At 37.4% G+C, this 13,596-nt stretch overlaps 1 protein-coding gene across 3 annotated transcripts in view; it reads right to left on the reverse strand.

The window, feature by feature from the left end:
• Nucleotides 1–13,596, reverse strand: part of ERICH1 (glutamate rich 1) — a 69,328-nt gene that overhangs the window by 26,737 nt on the left and 28,995 nt on the right. For all 3 annotated transcript variants that reach the window (XR_009277394.1, XM_058836663.1, XM_058836662.1), the window contains one exon: nt 12,428–12,562. Coding sequence is in view for 2 of the 3 variants with exons in the window: in XM_058836663.1 (XP_058692646.1) it covers nt 12,428–12,562 (135 nt within the window). In the remaining variant the exon portion in view is untranslated. The remainder of the gene's footprint in view (nt 1–12,427; nt 12,563–13,596) is intronic.

Below are 13,596 nucleotides of genomic sequence, written 5' to 3' on the forward strand. Positions count from 1 at the left end.
GAATGAAGGCTGGAAAAGAATATGTGCTGCACTTTAAGAAATCCATAAGATGTCTTCACCGTATTTGCTGCTTCCTCTGGAAAGCTAGTTGAGTAACTAAATATACACTTCCTGTATTTATTAATAGCCACTTTCCATAAAGCTTTACAGCAAATTGGATTCTTAGCAATTGAATGTTGCACGCCTTTGTAATTTTTGGAAATTTATCTTATGTGCTGTTTCATAATGGGAATAACAGAGCATTCCATATGTGAGAAGACATGCAGTAGACAGTATTAGCTTTTAACTTCTCATCTTCAGACAGTGACCGAAAAATAGAATAGAGCTCTTTATCTGTCCAGACTGACAAAAGATGTGTCTATTTCTAAGCACTCAAGAAATGCTGATAAACTACTTAAATAGAAGGCATACCTAAATGTAAAGATTGGAATGGTTTGTGGACACACTGCAAACTTAAGCCATCCAGGTAAGTGTTTAAGTTGAATTTAAGACAGAAGCATGAAAGGAAGTAAGCTCATTGTGCATTGGAGATGCATCTTTTTTATTAAATGTATGTTAAGCTTTCCTTAACGTGTGACAACCATTACACTTCCATTATATTTCAGATTTTTGCATCTAGCTAACCTACTATCCAAGCTATCAAAACAAATGTTTTATCTAATATCTGGCATCGTGACAGTGCAATGGCTATTTGCCAGTGAAAAGAAAATTAACAAAATAAATCCAATTTTGTGGTCAGCTGTGCAAGGATGCTGATATCCAGTTCAGTGTTATACTCACATGGCAGACCAGTTCCAAGACCATCAAGAATTTGTTTCTAGTAGTCAGGACTTCAGGTCATGTGGAATTTTTCATCCTGTTCTACACACCTTAAAGTTGGACTTATCAGAAAACTAGCTTATGTTGCATTCTCTCAATGTTCCTAACATTTATGAATTCAGCTTTTAAATATTTTTTTTTTAAAAAAGCAATTTAAGAAACCTTTCATGTTCATTCAGTTAGATTGGTGAAAAACTGGTATCATCATCCCAACAAAGCAAAAGTAGTTGCATAAAACTGTTTCTGCATTCTCACCTACTCTCTCCACAGCAAGATGCAGAGAGTTAGACGGGTGAGATATAAGCAAGTACTTTCAAAATATCATCTATGCACCCAGAAACAAAGAGCTTTGAGAAAGTAAGGTCATGCTGTTCTTATGGAATAGTACAGAAGCAGGCAGAACAGGTATGACTTCACACAAAACCACGTGTCATTAGACCAGCTACACCAAGACCAGAGGCTCAAGGCTATTGTTTAAAGTATTTGCATCAAGAAAAGAAGCCGTGTCAGATGCTGGCAGTGTCTCACAGGTCAGTGAAGGCCTGTTGCCCATGTTCTCCACTACACCCCTACACAGATCAATGCTCAGCTAACTGCAAACTAGCAGACCCAGTAATGTGAGTACAGCTACTGGTTATTCCAGCCCAGAGGATGTGCACACTCAGATGTCAGGAGAGGAGTCTGTGAGATGCAGCACTATCAGCTGGATAGAGTCAGAGGTGCAGCTGTTGGAAGGGATTTGCTTTCTGTCAGGAGAGATTGTCTATTGGCCCTAATGCCTCCTCCACACCTGTGCACAGCCAATGCAGCTGGGAAATGGAACCACTGGTACAGATATGCAGCAGCTTTGCTCAATCATAAGCTATTCAAAGCAACTGGGGATCCTTGGAATGCACTTCAGATTGCCTGCACTGCATTTTGGCTAGATTACAGCAATAGATTTGTGTACACTAGTATTTCTGTCTTTTGCTATAGCAATATCCATTTTCTTCAGCCCTACACAGATTGCTGGAAAGAGAGTAAGAATGATGCATGACATGGGCAACACACAGCCTGTAATACTGAACAATCCTAAGCCTACAGTGAAGGCAGGAGCATCCTTTTTTGCCAACAGTTTACAATACAGAAGGCTCTGGTGGAGAATGCCCTGTTAGTGATTTGAACTCTACTTACGAGCCAATTTTTGCTTGCAGGGATAAAATGGAATGAAAATAGAATGAAACTAACAAAATTATTTAGCAAAGCTAATGTGAATGGGAGATTGATGGAAGACAATTTTCAAAGCTTCACTGGCACAGGATACATTTGAGGGTTGTTCAGTACTTTCAAACTGCTATGTGTAAACTTAGCAGAGGGCAGTAATCAAAGGCAAAGGATATGAGATCAAGAAATTTCCCCAGTGGAGACTGAATGGAGACAGCCTATTGGAAGCTATATCAATGTGTGGCTGTTATACTTACAAGTTGCCATAAACTACAACTACTGCTATAAAAAAGAATAACAATAAAATGAAATCATGAGGAAGGCCTGATTCTGACATTGAACATGAGACATCAGCATTTTCTGTATGTCATACAAAATACTTGCAGAAAGCTGTGTAAAAAAAAAAAAAAAGGCATGGTTAATACTACACACACTTCTTTTTATTGTCTTAATTTTCCTTCTTCACTCAGCCACACTAAGTCCCTTCATACTAGAAATAAATTTTCTACTCTGTTTTTACAATGTCCAGAGCATTTAAACTCCAGGGTAATATGAATGCAGAATTCCTATTCTTATAAAACACTTTCCTTTTCCCCTGCTCCCTATTTTATTTTCAATTTGAAAACTGAAAATACTGCATTGAAACAAGTCTTGTTAGAGTAACACGGGTCCTCACAGCAAGAGGATGAGCCAGGGTCACCTTCTCACAGCTAATAATCAACAAATGTGTTGTCTGTCAGCGGACATTTGGGTCTTAACATGAAGGACAGCAATGTTTTGCTGTGGTTCAATACCAACAGGTTCATAGGCAATAGCAGCAATAGCAGAGCAGTGGAGGTTAGAATTTTGCATGCACCCAATGTATACAACTGATAACCAAAATTAAAATATCATGTGATCAGAAATATCCCAAGATCTACAAATCAATTGAATTTCCTGCTTTAACACATGAGGAACTAAGATTCAGAACCATGAAGCACATGGAGACAGAGACTCAGCTCTCTTCTGCCTTTCTCCTTCATCTAGCCCAATACTAACTTTACCCTGCTGCTCCATGAAGATTTAACTACAAAAGCTTAGTACCTGATTATGTTTTTATTATGAAACAAGGAGGTGAAAGTAGCCAAGCAGTTTCCGACTTCCAAAATGTTGTGTGTCTGCTGAAGTGAGGCAGCAATCATAATAGTGTTGGCATTTTTGCTGGGATCTAAAGAGCTTGTTGGTGCTGTTCCCAATTTCTTTTCCTTGACCATCAGTTCTTAACTGTCACTATGACAACAGAAGCCTGTAACACAGCTGCAAGGGAAGAGAAAGGGGGAGCATGCTCCAGCTGAATGGGGTGAAGTGACTCATCCAGTAGGGAGCAAGGGAAAAAATGATGTTCAGTAGGGAAAGAGAATAAAATAGAAAGCCACAGTGCCTCTTCTTTCTCTGAGACTCTTCTATTATAGGACAGGATGCTCAACAAAAATACTTGTCATCACTGTAATTTGAAATAAAACAAAAAGCAAGAAAACAAAAGTCAGAGATCATGTCCCTAATTCCCTCTCCACTTACTATGCATACTGTCACCTGAATACAGAACCTACTTTAATCACATTACTTTCAGACATATGGACATATAAAAACAAGGGATTCCATTTGAGACACCAACTGTAGCACAAAGGAATAAGAAAAGCTGAAGGTCAAAGAACTACCACAGGAAGTGAAGAAAATTACCAGAGTCAACATGCTTCATTAAGTATGCACTTGTTGGTGAATTCTTACTCTGCTTAAACATGCATCTCTCCTCTGGGATCCCGCCCAGCATTCTCTTTATTTAAAAATGAAAACAGAAAGGCATAAACTAGGTGTATTGGATCTGCATGGCCACGATTTTGGTGGTGGGGGTGGGCTACAGGAGTGGCTTTCATGAGAAGCTGCCAGAAGCTTCCTCAGTGTCCAGCAGAGCCAATACCTGGTGGTTCCAAAGATGGACATGGAGCCATTCTGATGATTAGTCAGGAATGGTAGTAATGCCCCTGTGATAAACCAGTTAAGAAGAAATTAAAACAAAAAAGTTGTTGCACAGGTTTAATTGGGATCAAAGAAGAGCAGGATGAGAATATGTGGGCAGAACAGCTCTGCAGACACCAAGGTCAGTGCAGAAGGAGTGGGAAGAGGTGCTCCAGGCACCAGAGCTGGAATTCCCCTGCAGCCCATGGGGGGCCTGTGGAGAGAGGGGCCCTGCTCCCATGCTGGAGCAGCCTGTCTTTGAAGGACTGCATGCTGTGGAAGAGAGACCCACGCCACAGCAGTCTGAGGGAAGCTGCTGCCCATGGGATGGATTCACGTTGCAGCAGTTCCAAGAGCTGTTACTTGTGAGATGGATTCACATTGGAGAAGTCTGTGAACTCCGTATCTCTAATTCAAGCCTGTTTTGCCTGCAACAGTATGTGGTGAGTGATTTTTCCCAGTCTTTATCTGAACCCATGAAACCTTTGTTAAATTTTCTCTCCCCTGTCCAGTTGCAGAAGGGAATGAGTGAGTGAATGGCTTTGGTGGATGTCTGGCATTCAGACAGCATCAACTCACTACATTAGGATTAGAGGTACATTGCTTTCTGCACCACAGCAACATATAGTAATGAAAGCTTATTTCAAAGGTAAATTTTGGTATTGAAATACTTAAGGCTTTTTTAGAAGCATGTAGAAACTAATACAGCATCTAAACATATCCTTTATTTATAAAATAGTTACAAAAATATATATCAAGGATTTTTAATAAACCATTAACATGCAGCCATGTAAAGCATTACCAGTGTATCACATCACCATGTATTCTTTCTTCCTTAATAAATTTTCATCATTTACACCCTTTCCTAGCACCACACATAAATTTGAGCTAAATATCTGGGGCAAGATTCTTTGCTATCTGGCTTTTAAAGCCATCTTCCAGAGGATTTTTTTTTTGAGTTTGGGGTGGGGAGGGAGGGGATTTGTTTTGTTGCATTGTATGTTTTCATGAGGTCTACCAACAACTTAATGTCAGAAACTATCACAAGAAATACTCATGTATTTCTTGTAAGAAATCCTGAAGACTCAGTGACATTAAAAACTCAAAGTTTGTACCATGCATTCTGCAACAGTCCCATATGCTTGTGAAGATACTGGCATTTAGAAGATGTAAATAGTTACAGACAGTGGTAGTTAGAAATTACTGGTTTCTACATTGTATATAAACCTAAATTAGTGAGTCATCTTACAGCTTCAATTGATAGCCCAGTCCTGTGTTTAAAACCCTCAGTGGACAGCAGTGAATTTCTTGGTAAATTCTGAACTTGCTTTCAGGAGGTTCAGACTTGTTTGCTATGAAATCAAGAGAAGTGATTATTCCATTCTATCTGGCTGCTTGACAGACCACAGAATTTGTGTGTAATACTGCTCCAGAACACCAGTATTGTGGAGATGTTTTCCTATGTGCCTGCCCAAGCTACACCTTAAATGCTTATAATTTGTATCACATTCAGTACACTAGAAATATTTCCAAGAAGATGGCATCACACTAGTCAGCTTTTGCAATGCAAGTACATCAGCAAGCATCTTCTTTGAAGAATACACTTAATTCCTTAAAATTAAGATGATAAAAGTTACACACATAACTAGAATTCTTGACAACTCTTATATCAGGTGTCACTTCAAAAAGGAAATCTTCTCCTGTTCAGATAGAAAAGGAACCAAAAATTTTCCAAAGCAGCATTAGAGAAGTTGATTTAGGTATTTCTTAACTTTTAATATAATTCCAGTAATGCAATCAACCCATAATAATGTCAGTGTACATACAAACATTACTGGACCTAGACTTCTGTTTTTCCTAAAAGTTAAGCCAGATTTAACAAACAACTAAATACTTTATTTGAACTCTGAAAATAAAAATGGTTATTTAATCTTATTCAATTTCAGAAAGAAAACTGGTGATTTTACCTATTAAGGAATGTCATTGCATTTATCAACAAATACAAGGTCTGCCGAGAGGATATTAAAGGAAAAGACATCTGAAGTACAGAATTCTTCAGCTATAGCTGTCCTACATCTCTATTTGTTTGTGGCATCTTTCACCTAACTGATTCCAAAATGTCAAGTGCACTTTAGCTGAAGAAGAAACAGGCTGTAGAGAAGAAACTTCCTTAACCTCACAGACAACTCTCCTTCCAAGTTATTGATTAATCACTAAACACCACAACATTTTGTAAAAGCCTACAGTAACAGCCTCAACAGAGGTGTCATTGTTGCTACAGCTTGCTTTCTGATGACATACACATGAGAATTCCTGAAGCTGTTGATGGCTCAGAAAAATCTGCCATTCACACACTGGGAGCGATACATTGATTTCTGCAAGGACAAAGCTAAACTACAGAATGTTATCACCTATAATTTTATCATGCAAAGATATATTGTTTTAATACTAAACAGTGACATCCAAACTAGCAGAGAATAAAAACCAGAACATTCAAAAATTAACTAGGGGAATTCATCAATTAAAATTAAAAAAAAAAATAAAAATACTTAGCCTAACCAGTACAAATACAAAAGAGCCCAAACTACCATATAATCACTGCTACTTCCTTGCTGAATTACTGAAACCAATTTTTTAAAGAGTAACTCTTTCACAAAGAAGTTTTCAACCTGCAAGTCCATGCCACCCTTACCAGAAAAGGAAAGACACATACTACCAAATCTAACAACAGAAGGAAAGAGAAGCAAACCTCAAAGTGTCATAAAAGTAGCTGAAAGCAGAACAGTAAAACTTTTTTTTTCAGCAAGTTGTAAAAAAATCTAGACATCTGTGTAACAATCCCATTCACTTATTTATGCTATGATTTGAAATCTGATTTGGAGCACCTGTGTAGGAAAACGCTGGTTATTATACTAAGAGCTGTACTGTAGCATCTTTCATTATTCAGGCATACCTAATGAAGAAATGAATTATACAGGATTTTTGTTGATAAGAATCCCTTAATAGGCTTGTTTTTCTATTAAAAAAATGAACAAAACTGGAAAGAATTTTACTGGTTTTAGTTTGCAAATGCAGAATACTTACTCTGAAACTTCCACAATTCCCTCAATTAGTCTTGTTATAAGCCTTGGATATTCTCACAGAAGATGCTAGAACACTCTGGACAGTCAGTGCAGGAGCAGCTGACAGAAGGCACTATAAGACAACTCCTGATTTGCAGAAGGATTTGCAGAAAGCTTTTTCTTTCAGATAAAAGATTCAGAAAAGCAATTGCAAGTGTTCTTAAACTCCTTTGTTTTCAAGAGAAGTTGAGTTTATTTCACGTTGAGTTCTTTCATGAATTCTTTTATGTAAAATAAGCAACACTAAGCATTGTTAAACATTTTGATTTACAGTTAAGAAGCCCTACAAAAAGAATATTTATTGTAATATTACTGAGGTAACTGTACACATGAATGAGCTGACATGGAATTAAAGCAGAAGTTTTAAATCAATTGTTTCTTGTAACTTTTGTCTACTGTCACACCTTTTGATTAATTTGTAAACATATCTAAGATACTGATATAGTATTAGTTTATTCAAGGGTAAAGAAACACAAATACTACATGCAGGAGTGGAATTCATATTCTTAAAAAGATGCTGAGAAAAGGGTGATACCTAAGAGCTACAAATGTGACTTGAGGATTGAAGTATCTTAGAGCAAATGTGACTTAGGATTGAAGTATCTTAGATCTTAGCACAAGTGAACCTATTTGATCAAAAAGATTGATGATGACTTGATTACTGTGCTTCTTTATGGTAAGAAAATACTGCTTAATGGAGGCTCTTCATTTCAATGGAGGAAAGCAGAAAAAGTAATTTTAAATTTATTTTTTTTTTATTAAATAGACTGAGACCAATTAACTGTTAGCCCTATGAAGCAGAGGAGCCTCTCTGACATCTTTGGTTTGGTTTGGTTTCTTCTAAATGCCAAGTGCCAAGCTCATCATGGGGTAAGACCTCTTTAACAGGTACAGAAGATTAAGTTGAATGGTCTAATAATACCTCTGGTTTCAAGGCTACAAAAAGATTCATAATGTTGGAGTTTCACATCTGGTGCTACCTATCAGCAAAAAAAGTTTGCTGCTGACCTTAGTTGCTTAAAACATATTGCTCCCTTGGTGTGCTGTCTATCAGTTCTGTGATGTATCACATTCCCAACCACTTGCCAAGAACGTAAGTAGTCAACATATGATTCATAAAAGCATCTCCTTAAAAACAAACATAAGCTTAAGCATAAGTCTTCCTGAAATGGCTGCCTTTAAGTGAATCAAGATACTACAGACATGTTAAGAGATTACCTGAATTTTCTTCTCCCCTTTTGTTCAGAAGCTATTCTGGACATCATTAATTTCATCCTGACAACATCAACCATAATGGAACTAGCAGTTTAAACAACAATAATAATAATAATGGAAAAATGATTTTATTTTGATAATAAGTTGACGATATGGGGATAAGGGGTGGAATGTCCTGGGGTGACTTTATGATACTGGTATCCCCAGTCGTCTGGTTTATGTTATATATTAAGTTCTTCACCTTTAAGACTGGCTCTGAGAGCGAAGTGGGGGAGAAGAAGCCGCAGTTTGTGTTAAAGAAAACATCACTCCCACACATTTCGCTCCTGGACTGTGGTGTCTGCAGCACGGACAGACAGCGGGACAGAGCTTCTCTCTGGCTTTTAGTTAGTTTTAGCTAGCTGAGGCAGAGGAGTTCCCTGGACCTCTTTTTTTTCTTTTTTTTCTTTTCCTGGGTCTGTTCAAACCTGCTGTGGACTGAACACCCAGCCAAACCCCGGGAGCTCAGGCCTGTGGCCCACCGGGGCCTGGGCCTCGGCACTTTCCAGCGCCGGAGGGACTGATAAGAACCTGAGCGAGCCGAGCTACACCACATGAAAAGGACTTTTCTTCCTAGATTTGCCATCCCATCAAACAGTGAGAGGTTTTATTATTTAATATTATTCAATTTCTGTTAAATAAAGAGCTTTTTCCATTTCTCTCCAAAGAAATTTTTTTCCTTTCCTGGACCAGTTAGGGGAGGAGGAGTCATTTGAATTTTTTTCCCTGGGGAAACCCCCATTTAGAATTTTTCTCCCAAATTTGCCCTAAACTAAGACACCCAAACATATTTTAGAGCCAAGAAGAAATTATTTTTTAATTTTAATTAACTTGAACTTTTAAAACATTTCTCAAAAAGAGTTGATGTTGAAATATGTATTTTAGTGACTGAATGTTTCAGTCTTCCACAGACTAGTTTACCATAATGAAATGTCAGTCATGGCACATTTATTCCTCTTGACAATCTTGCTGTATTAATCCATATAGACTCATATTTGTTTTTTTTAATTTATTGAGAGGATACAGCATATCACAGTGATGTATAACTGAAAATTTAAATCTTAAAATAGAGTAATATTATTTTCATGAGACAAGTTTGATAAACAATGAAATTAATTTTTAAGTCCGATTTCTTTTTGTTGAATTTCCACATCATGAATTCTCCTTAGCTCTGGGCTAGAAAAGGATAGCACAGGAATCTTTTCTTACCCAGTACATAAACAACATGCTCGCATTTTAAGGAAACACAGTGGAAGATTACCTGTTGCCATACGAAATAAATCCTATAGATAATATCAGTATTAAAACAATGCATACATCAAATCTCAATTTCACCTTATGGACCTGATCCTTTGGGAGTACCTGGGACAATTCTAAACATAACAGATTTATTTTATATATATAAAATACTCATACATATAAGGCATCCATGCACCCTCTTTTTCCTTCAGCATCAAAAGTTCTCATTAGAGCTTTCCTTTCCTCCTTCAGAAAATATCTAAATAAGGGATATACAACTAAATCTAGGTGAGAAGACTAAGTAATCCACGGTATGACTGCTTAAGATGTTACTTTTATTTTTTACGAACACTGCCTGAAATCACAGACTTCATCCTGCAACAGATTTTATGTGTATGCTTAAATGACATACACAACTAAAGTGAACCACGTCCCCTTACACTTGCAATTTTCCAATTCTGCAATCCTTATTTAGACAAAACAAATAAGGGTCTGAACTGCAACAAGAAAGATGTAGCATTAAAGGGTAGTGAAACACCAGAGCAAGTGAAAAAGGGAATGTAAGAAAAATCTCCCTATAAGGGAGTTTAAAAAAAAAATTAGGCAAATATCTGGTAAGAATAACATCTATAGTCAAACCTATCTTGGAAGAGGAGCCACAGATTAAAAACCTTCATTTCAAACTTTCTTTTTCTTAATTCTGTGACAAAGTGCAAAGACAAATTACAAACCAATCCAAAGGTCTCCCAGAATTCCAGATCCTTTGTTAACTGTTTAAAAAATGCCTAAAACCCAAAACTTATCCTGGGATCAGCTAACAGCATTCTCCATCCAACAGTAAATACTGTAACTAAGCAACATCAGAACTCTACTTACTGCTATCATGGTTGAATACATTTGTTTTGAAATAGTAAAGGAAAATATTAAATATAAAAAATGAGCAAATAAAGCCATTATTCAATACTTCATCCACTGTAAAACCAGGCAGATATTTACAACTAGAAAGAGACAAGATAACTCAATCCTAAATTCTGTTCTGCTTAACTGCTTTGCAATGTATCTAACATCTAATTATGTATAATAATGTATCATTGCAACATCTAATATGCACTATACATAATCTGATTTATTCATAGATTTTAAACAGCAGCTGAATAAATCTGCCACTTAAGTTCCATGCTAATGCCTTAATAAGAATATATCTCTGTTGCAGCAGTGTTCAGTATGTATGCTAGTGTTTTATTTAGAAGCAACTTAAGTCTCTGTATAAAACTGAATTTACCTACATAGTATTAGGAGATTTTATTTAGTCTTATCACCAAAACAATGAAATGGAAGAAGCATTCCTCTAATATCTGAAAGAAACGTACATAAATAAAAACCAGAAATTATATGGCATGGAAGGAGAGAAAAGATGGTTCAAGATCAGCATAAGCACCTTGAATCTGACATGCCAGGAAAGAGAAACCCAGTGAACTGTCCGAAGACAGTTCTGCATCTAAACAAAGTTACAGGTAACCTAGAAACAGCTTCTGGATTCCAAACCTAGAAACAGCTTCTGGATTCCAAACATGAATCCTATCTAACTGAGAAGAGCCCAACTTAGAAGCTCTAAATTAGAACATCTTTCCATTCATAATCCTAAAACTATCATGATCTACTCTTATGCTACTCTGATAAAGTTACTTCTTTGTCACTTAAAAATGGTCTTTAAACCACTGCAGACCAAGAAAAAATATTCTTGATGTGCCCTCAGTCATGCTGTATTTTGCTTCAGTCCCTTGAGCTACTTTGGTAGCTTTATTTGTATTCAGATTCTGGCTGCAGCTCTGAACAGACTGTGGACCCAATTTCCAAGCTCAAAATTTACCCCTGTGCGTATTGTTTGCGAAGACAAGCAGAATCTGCCTTTCTGTATCTGCAAGTTACATCTCAGGTTTTCCTAGCATTTAAGGCAATCTCCAGGGTGAAACTGATACTGTAGTTTAATAACTGCTGCTAATCAGGTGTTTTACTTCAGCTGCCTTACCTGGCAGCTGGTTCTTCTTTATTGTGGATAAATAAATCCACAGGAACACAGCAATTGAAAAAATTAAATTAATTTGTCCTGTCTAATCTTAGGATTTCTTTCTAAGGACAGACAGAATCAACTGAATTCTGGCAATGTCATTCAGAAAACCATGTATTTAAATGAGGTCAAATTAGAACCCACTTTACAGATTCTCTGCTTCTTCTCTAGTATCCCTTGACTACATCAAATATTGTTTCTGAATTATATGGTCACAATTTCTCATCAGAAAGCCTTTTGATATTGGATTGATACTCTCCCCTACCAACTCCAATGATTAATACCTGTTCTGAGAGAGGCAAATTTGAAAGGCTGTTATGTCTTTACCTAATTCCTCAGAACATCAAGGGTAGACTTAGTAAAATAATTTTATCTAACATTTGTCCTTAAAAAATAATATGACTTAGCAGGCATAATGCAAATATACATGTCACTTGAGTGGGAGGACCTAAAGACTTTGTCCTCAGTTAGGTTCTACACAACTTCAGTAAGATCTGTGGCACTGCATGGCTATCACCAAATGCTGAACCTAGTCTAGAAACCCCAAAGGATGGAAATGAACCCATAGGGATGTACATCCTCATTCTGCTTATGTTGCAAAACAGTGACACCCACTGGCAGCAACCGTTTAAATACTGTATTGTAGCAGCCTGAATCTACTTGGTAAGAGCTGCTAAGAAGTTTCCCTTCTGAAAAATTCATCACAGTAACAACCATACAAACTTACCTGTTGAGTCAGCACTACTGCCGGAGTTTTCAGAAATAGCGTTACTAAGAGCATCTGGAGTAACTGCAACATAACCCTCCGGAGGAAGATCTGCTGTGTAAATTCTTCTTGGAGACATAACTGCATCATCATTACCTACAAAACAGAAAATCCAAAGTATCTGGCTCAATATTGCTCTCACTACAGATTTTCTCAGATATTTTCCCAACTACAGCAGTAAGTGATCTTGAAAATCTTTACAGGTGTGGAACACTGAAACCCTGTGACCAACAGAACTGGATCAAATTTCATAGCATCTACAAATAAATATTCTATGGGTTAGTTCTTTACACCAAAAACATTTTTTTGCTATTGTATGGGGCAAATCTTCTCCCTTATCTTCAGAAGAAGCTTCCACTTACGCTGATATTTTAAGAGAGACTCTAAGTATTTTTTGCCCCATTCAGCATGAGCAGACACTATTTCTTTAAGAACTGCTTCAAAAAGATGGATGGATGGAAGGATGGATACATGTTTATTAGAAAGCGACAGGAGCAACAGAAAAAGCATCGCAAAACTGTGGCTTGCCCATTGGCACAGTGCTTAATCACAACCTATGCTTCTCTGAAGGGTGCAAAGATAAAGGAAGTTTGAAAGTCACACTTGGCTAAGCCTCAGCAGTGCCTGCCCCAGAGGACTCACCTCCTCATCCTGCTCTACTTCTTTCTGGGGCAGGAGGGGAAGTGCCAGCTTTCCAACTATTTCACTGCATAAGAAACTATTTGTGGTGATGGCAGCAGTCTGTTTTTTGTATGATTTCTTTCCCCTTTTGAAAGGTATTTAAAAGTACCTGCAAGAGCAGCAGTAGAAACCTCATTTGTTCACCAGACAAGAAGTGACAGAGACACATCTCTGCTCCATTCACATGAAACCAGACAGTATTTCTGTGCAGAGCAGTAGCAACAGATCAACCACAGTGAGAAAAAAGCCTTCCCAGAAGGCCAGGATTTCAGGGTGTCTCCAGATGTTGCCATGTAGTCTTAGATGGCTCATTGTGAAGTCTTTTTAATTTTGGATTGTTGGGCTTTTTTGGTTGTGTTTGCTGTTGTTTTGTTGGGTTTTTTGACGCTGAGCCAGCTCCATAAGTCAGACACAGAACTAGCCTTCCCTTCTTCGGGGAAATGTGTCCC

This window comes from Poecile atricapillus, chromosome 3 (assembly GCF_030490865.1).
Source record: "Poecile atricapillus isolate bPoeAtr1 chromosome 3, bPoeAtr1.hap1, whole genome shotgun sequence".
In the NCBI taxonomy this organism is placed as follows: domain Eukaryota; kingdom Metazoa; phylum Chordata; class Aves; order Passeriformes; family Paridae; genus Poecile; species Poecile atricapillus.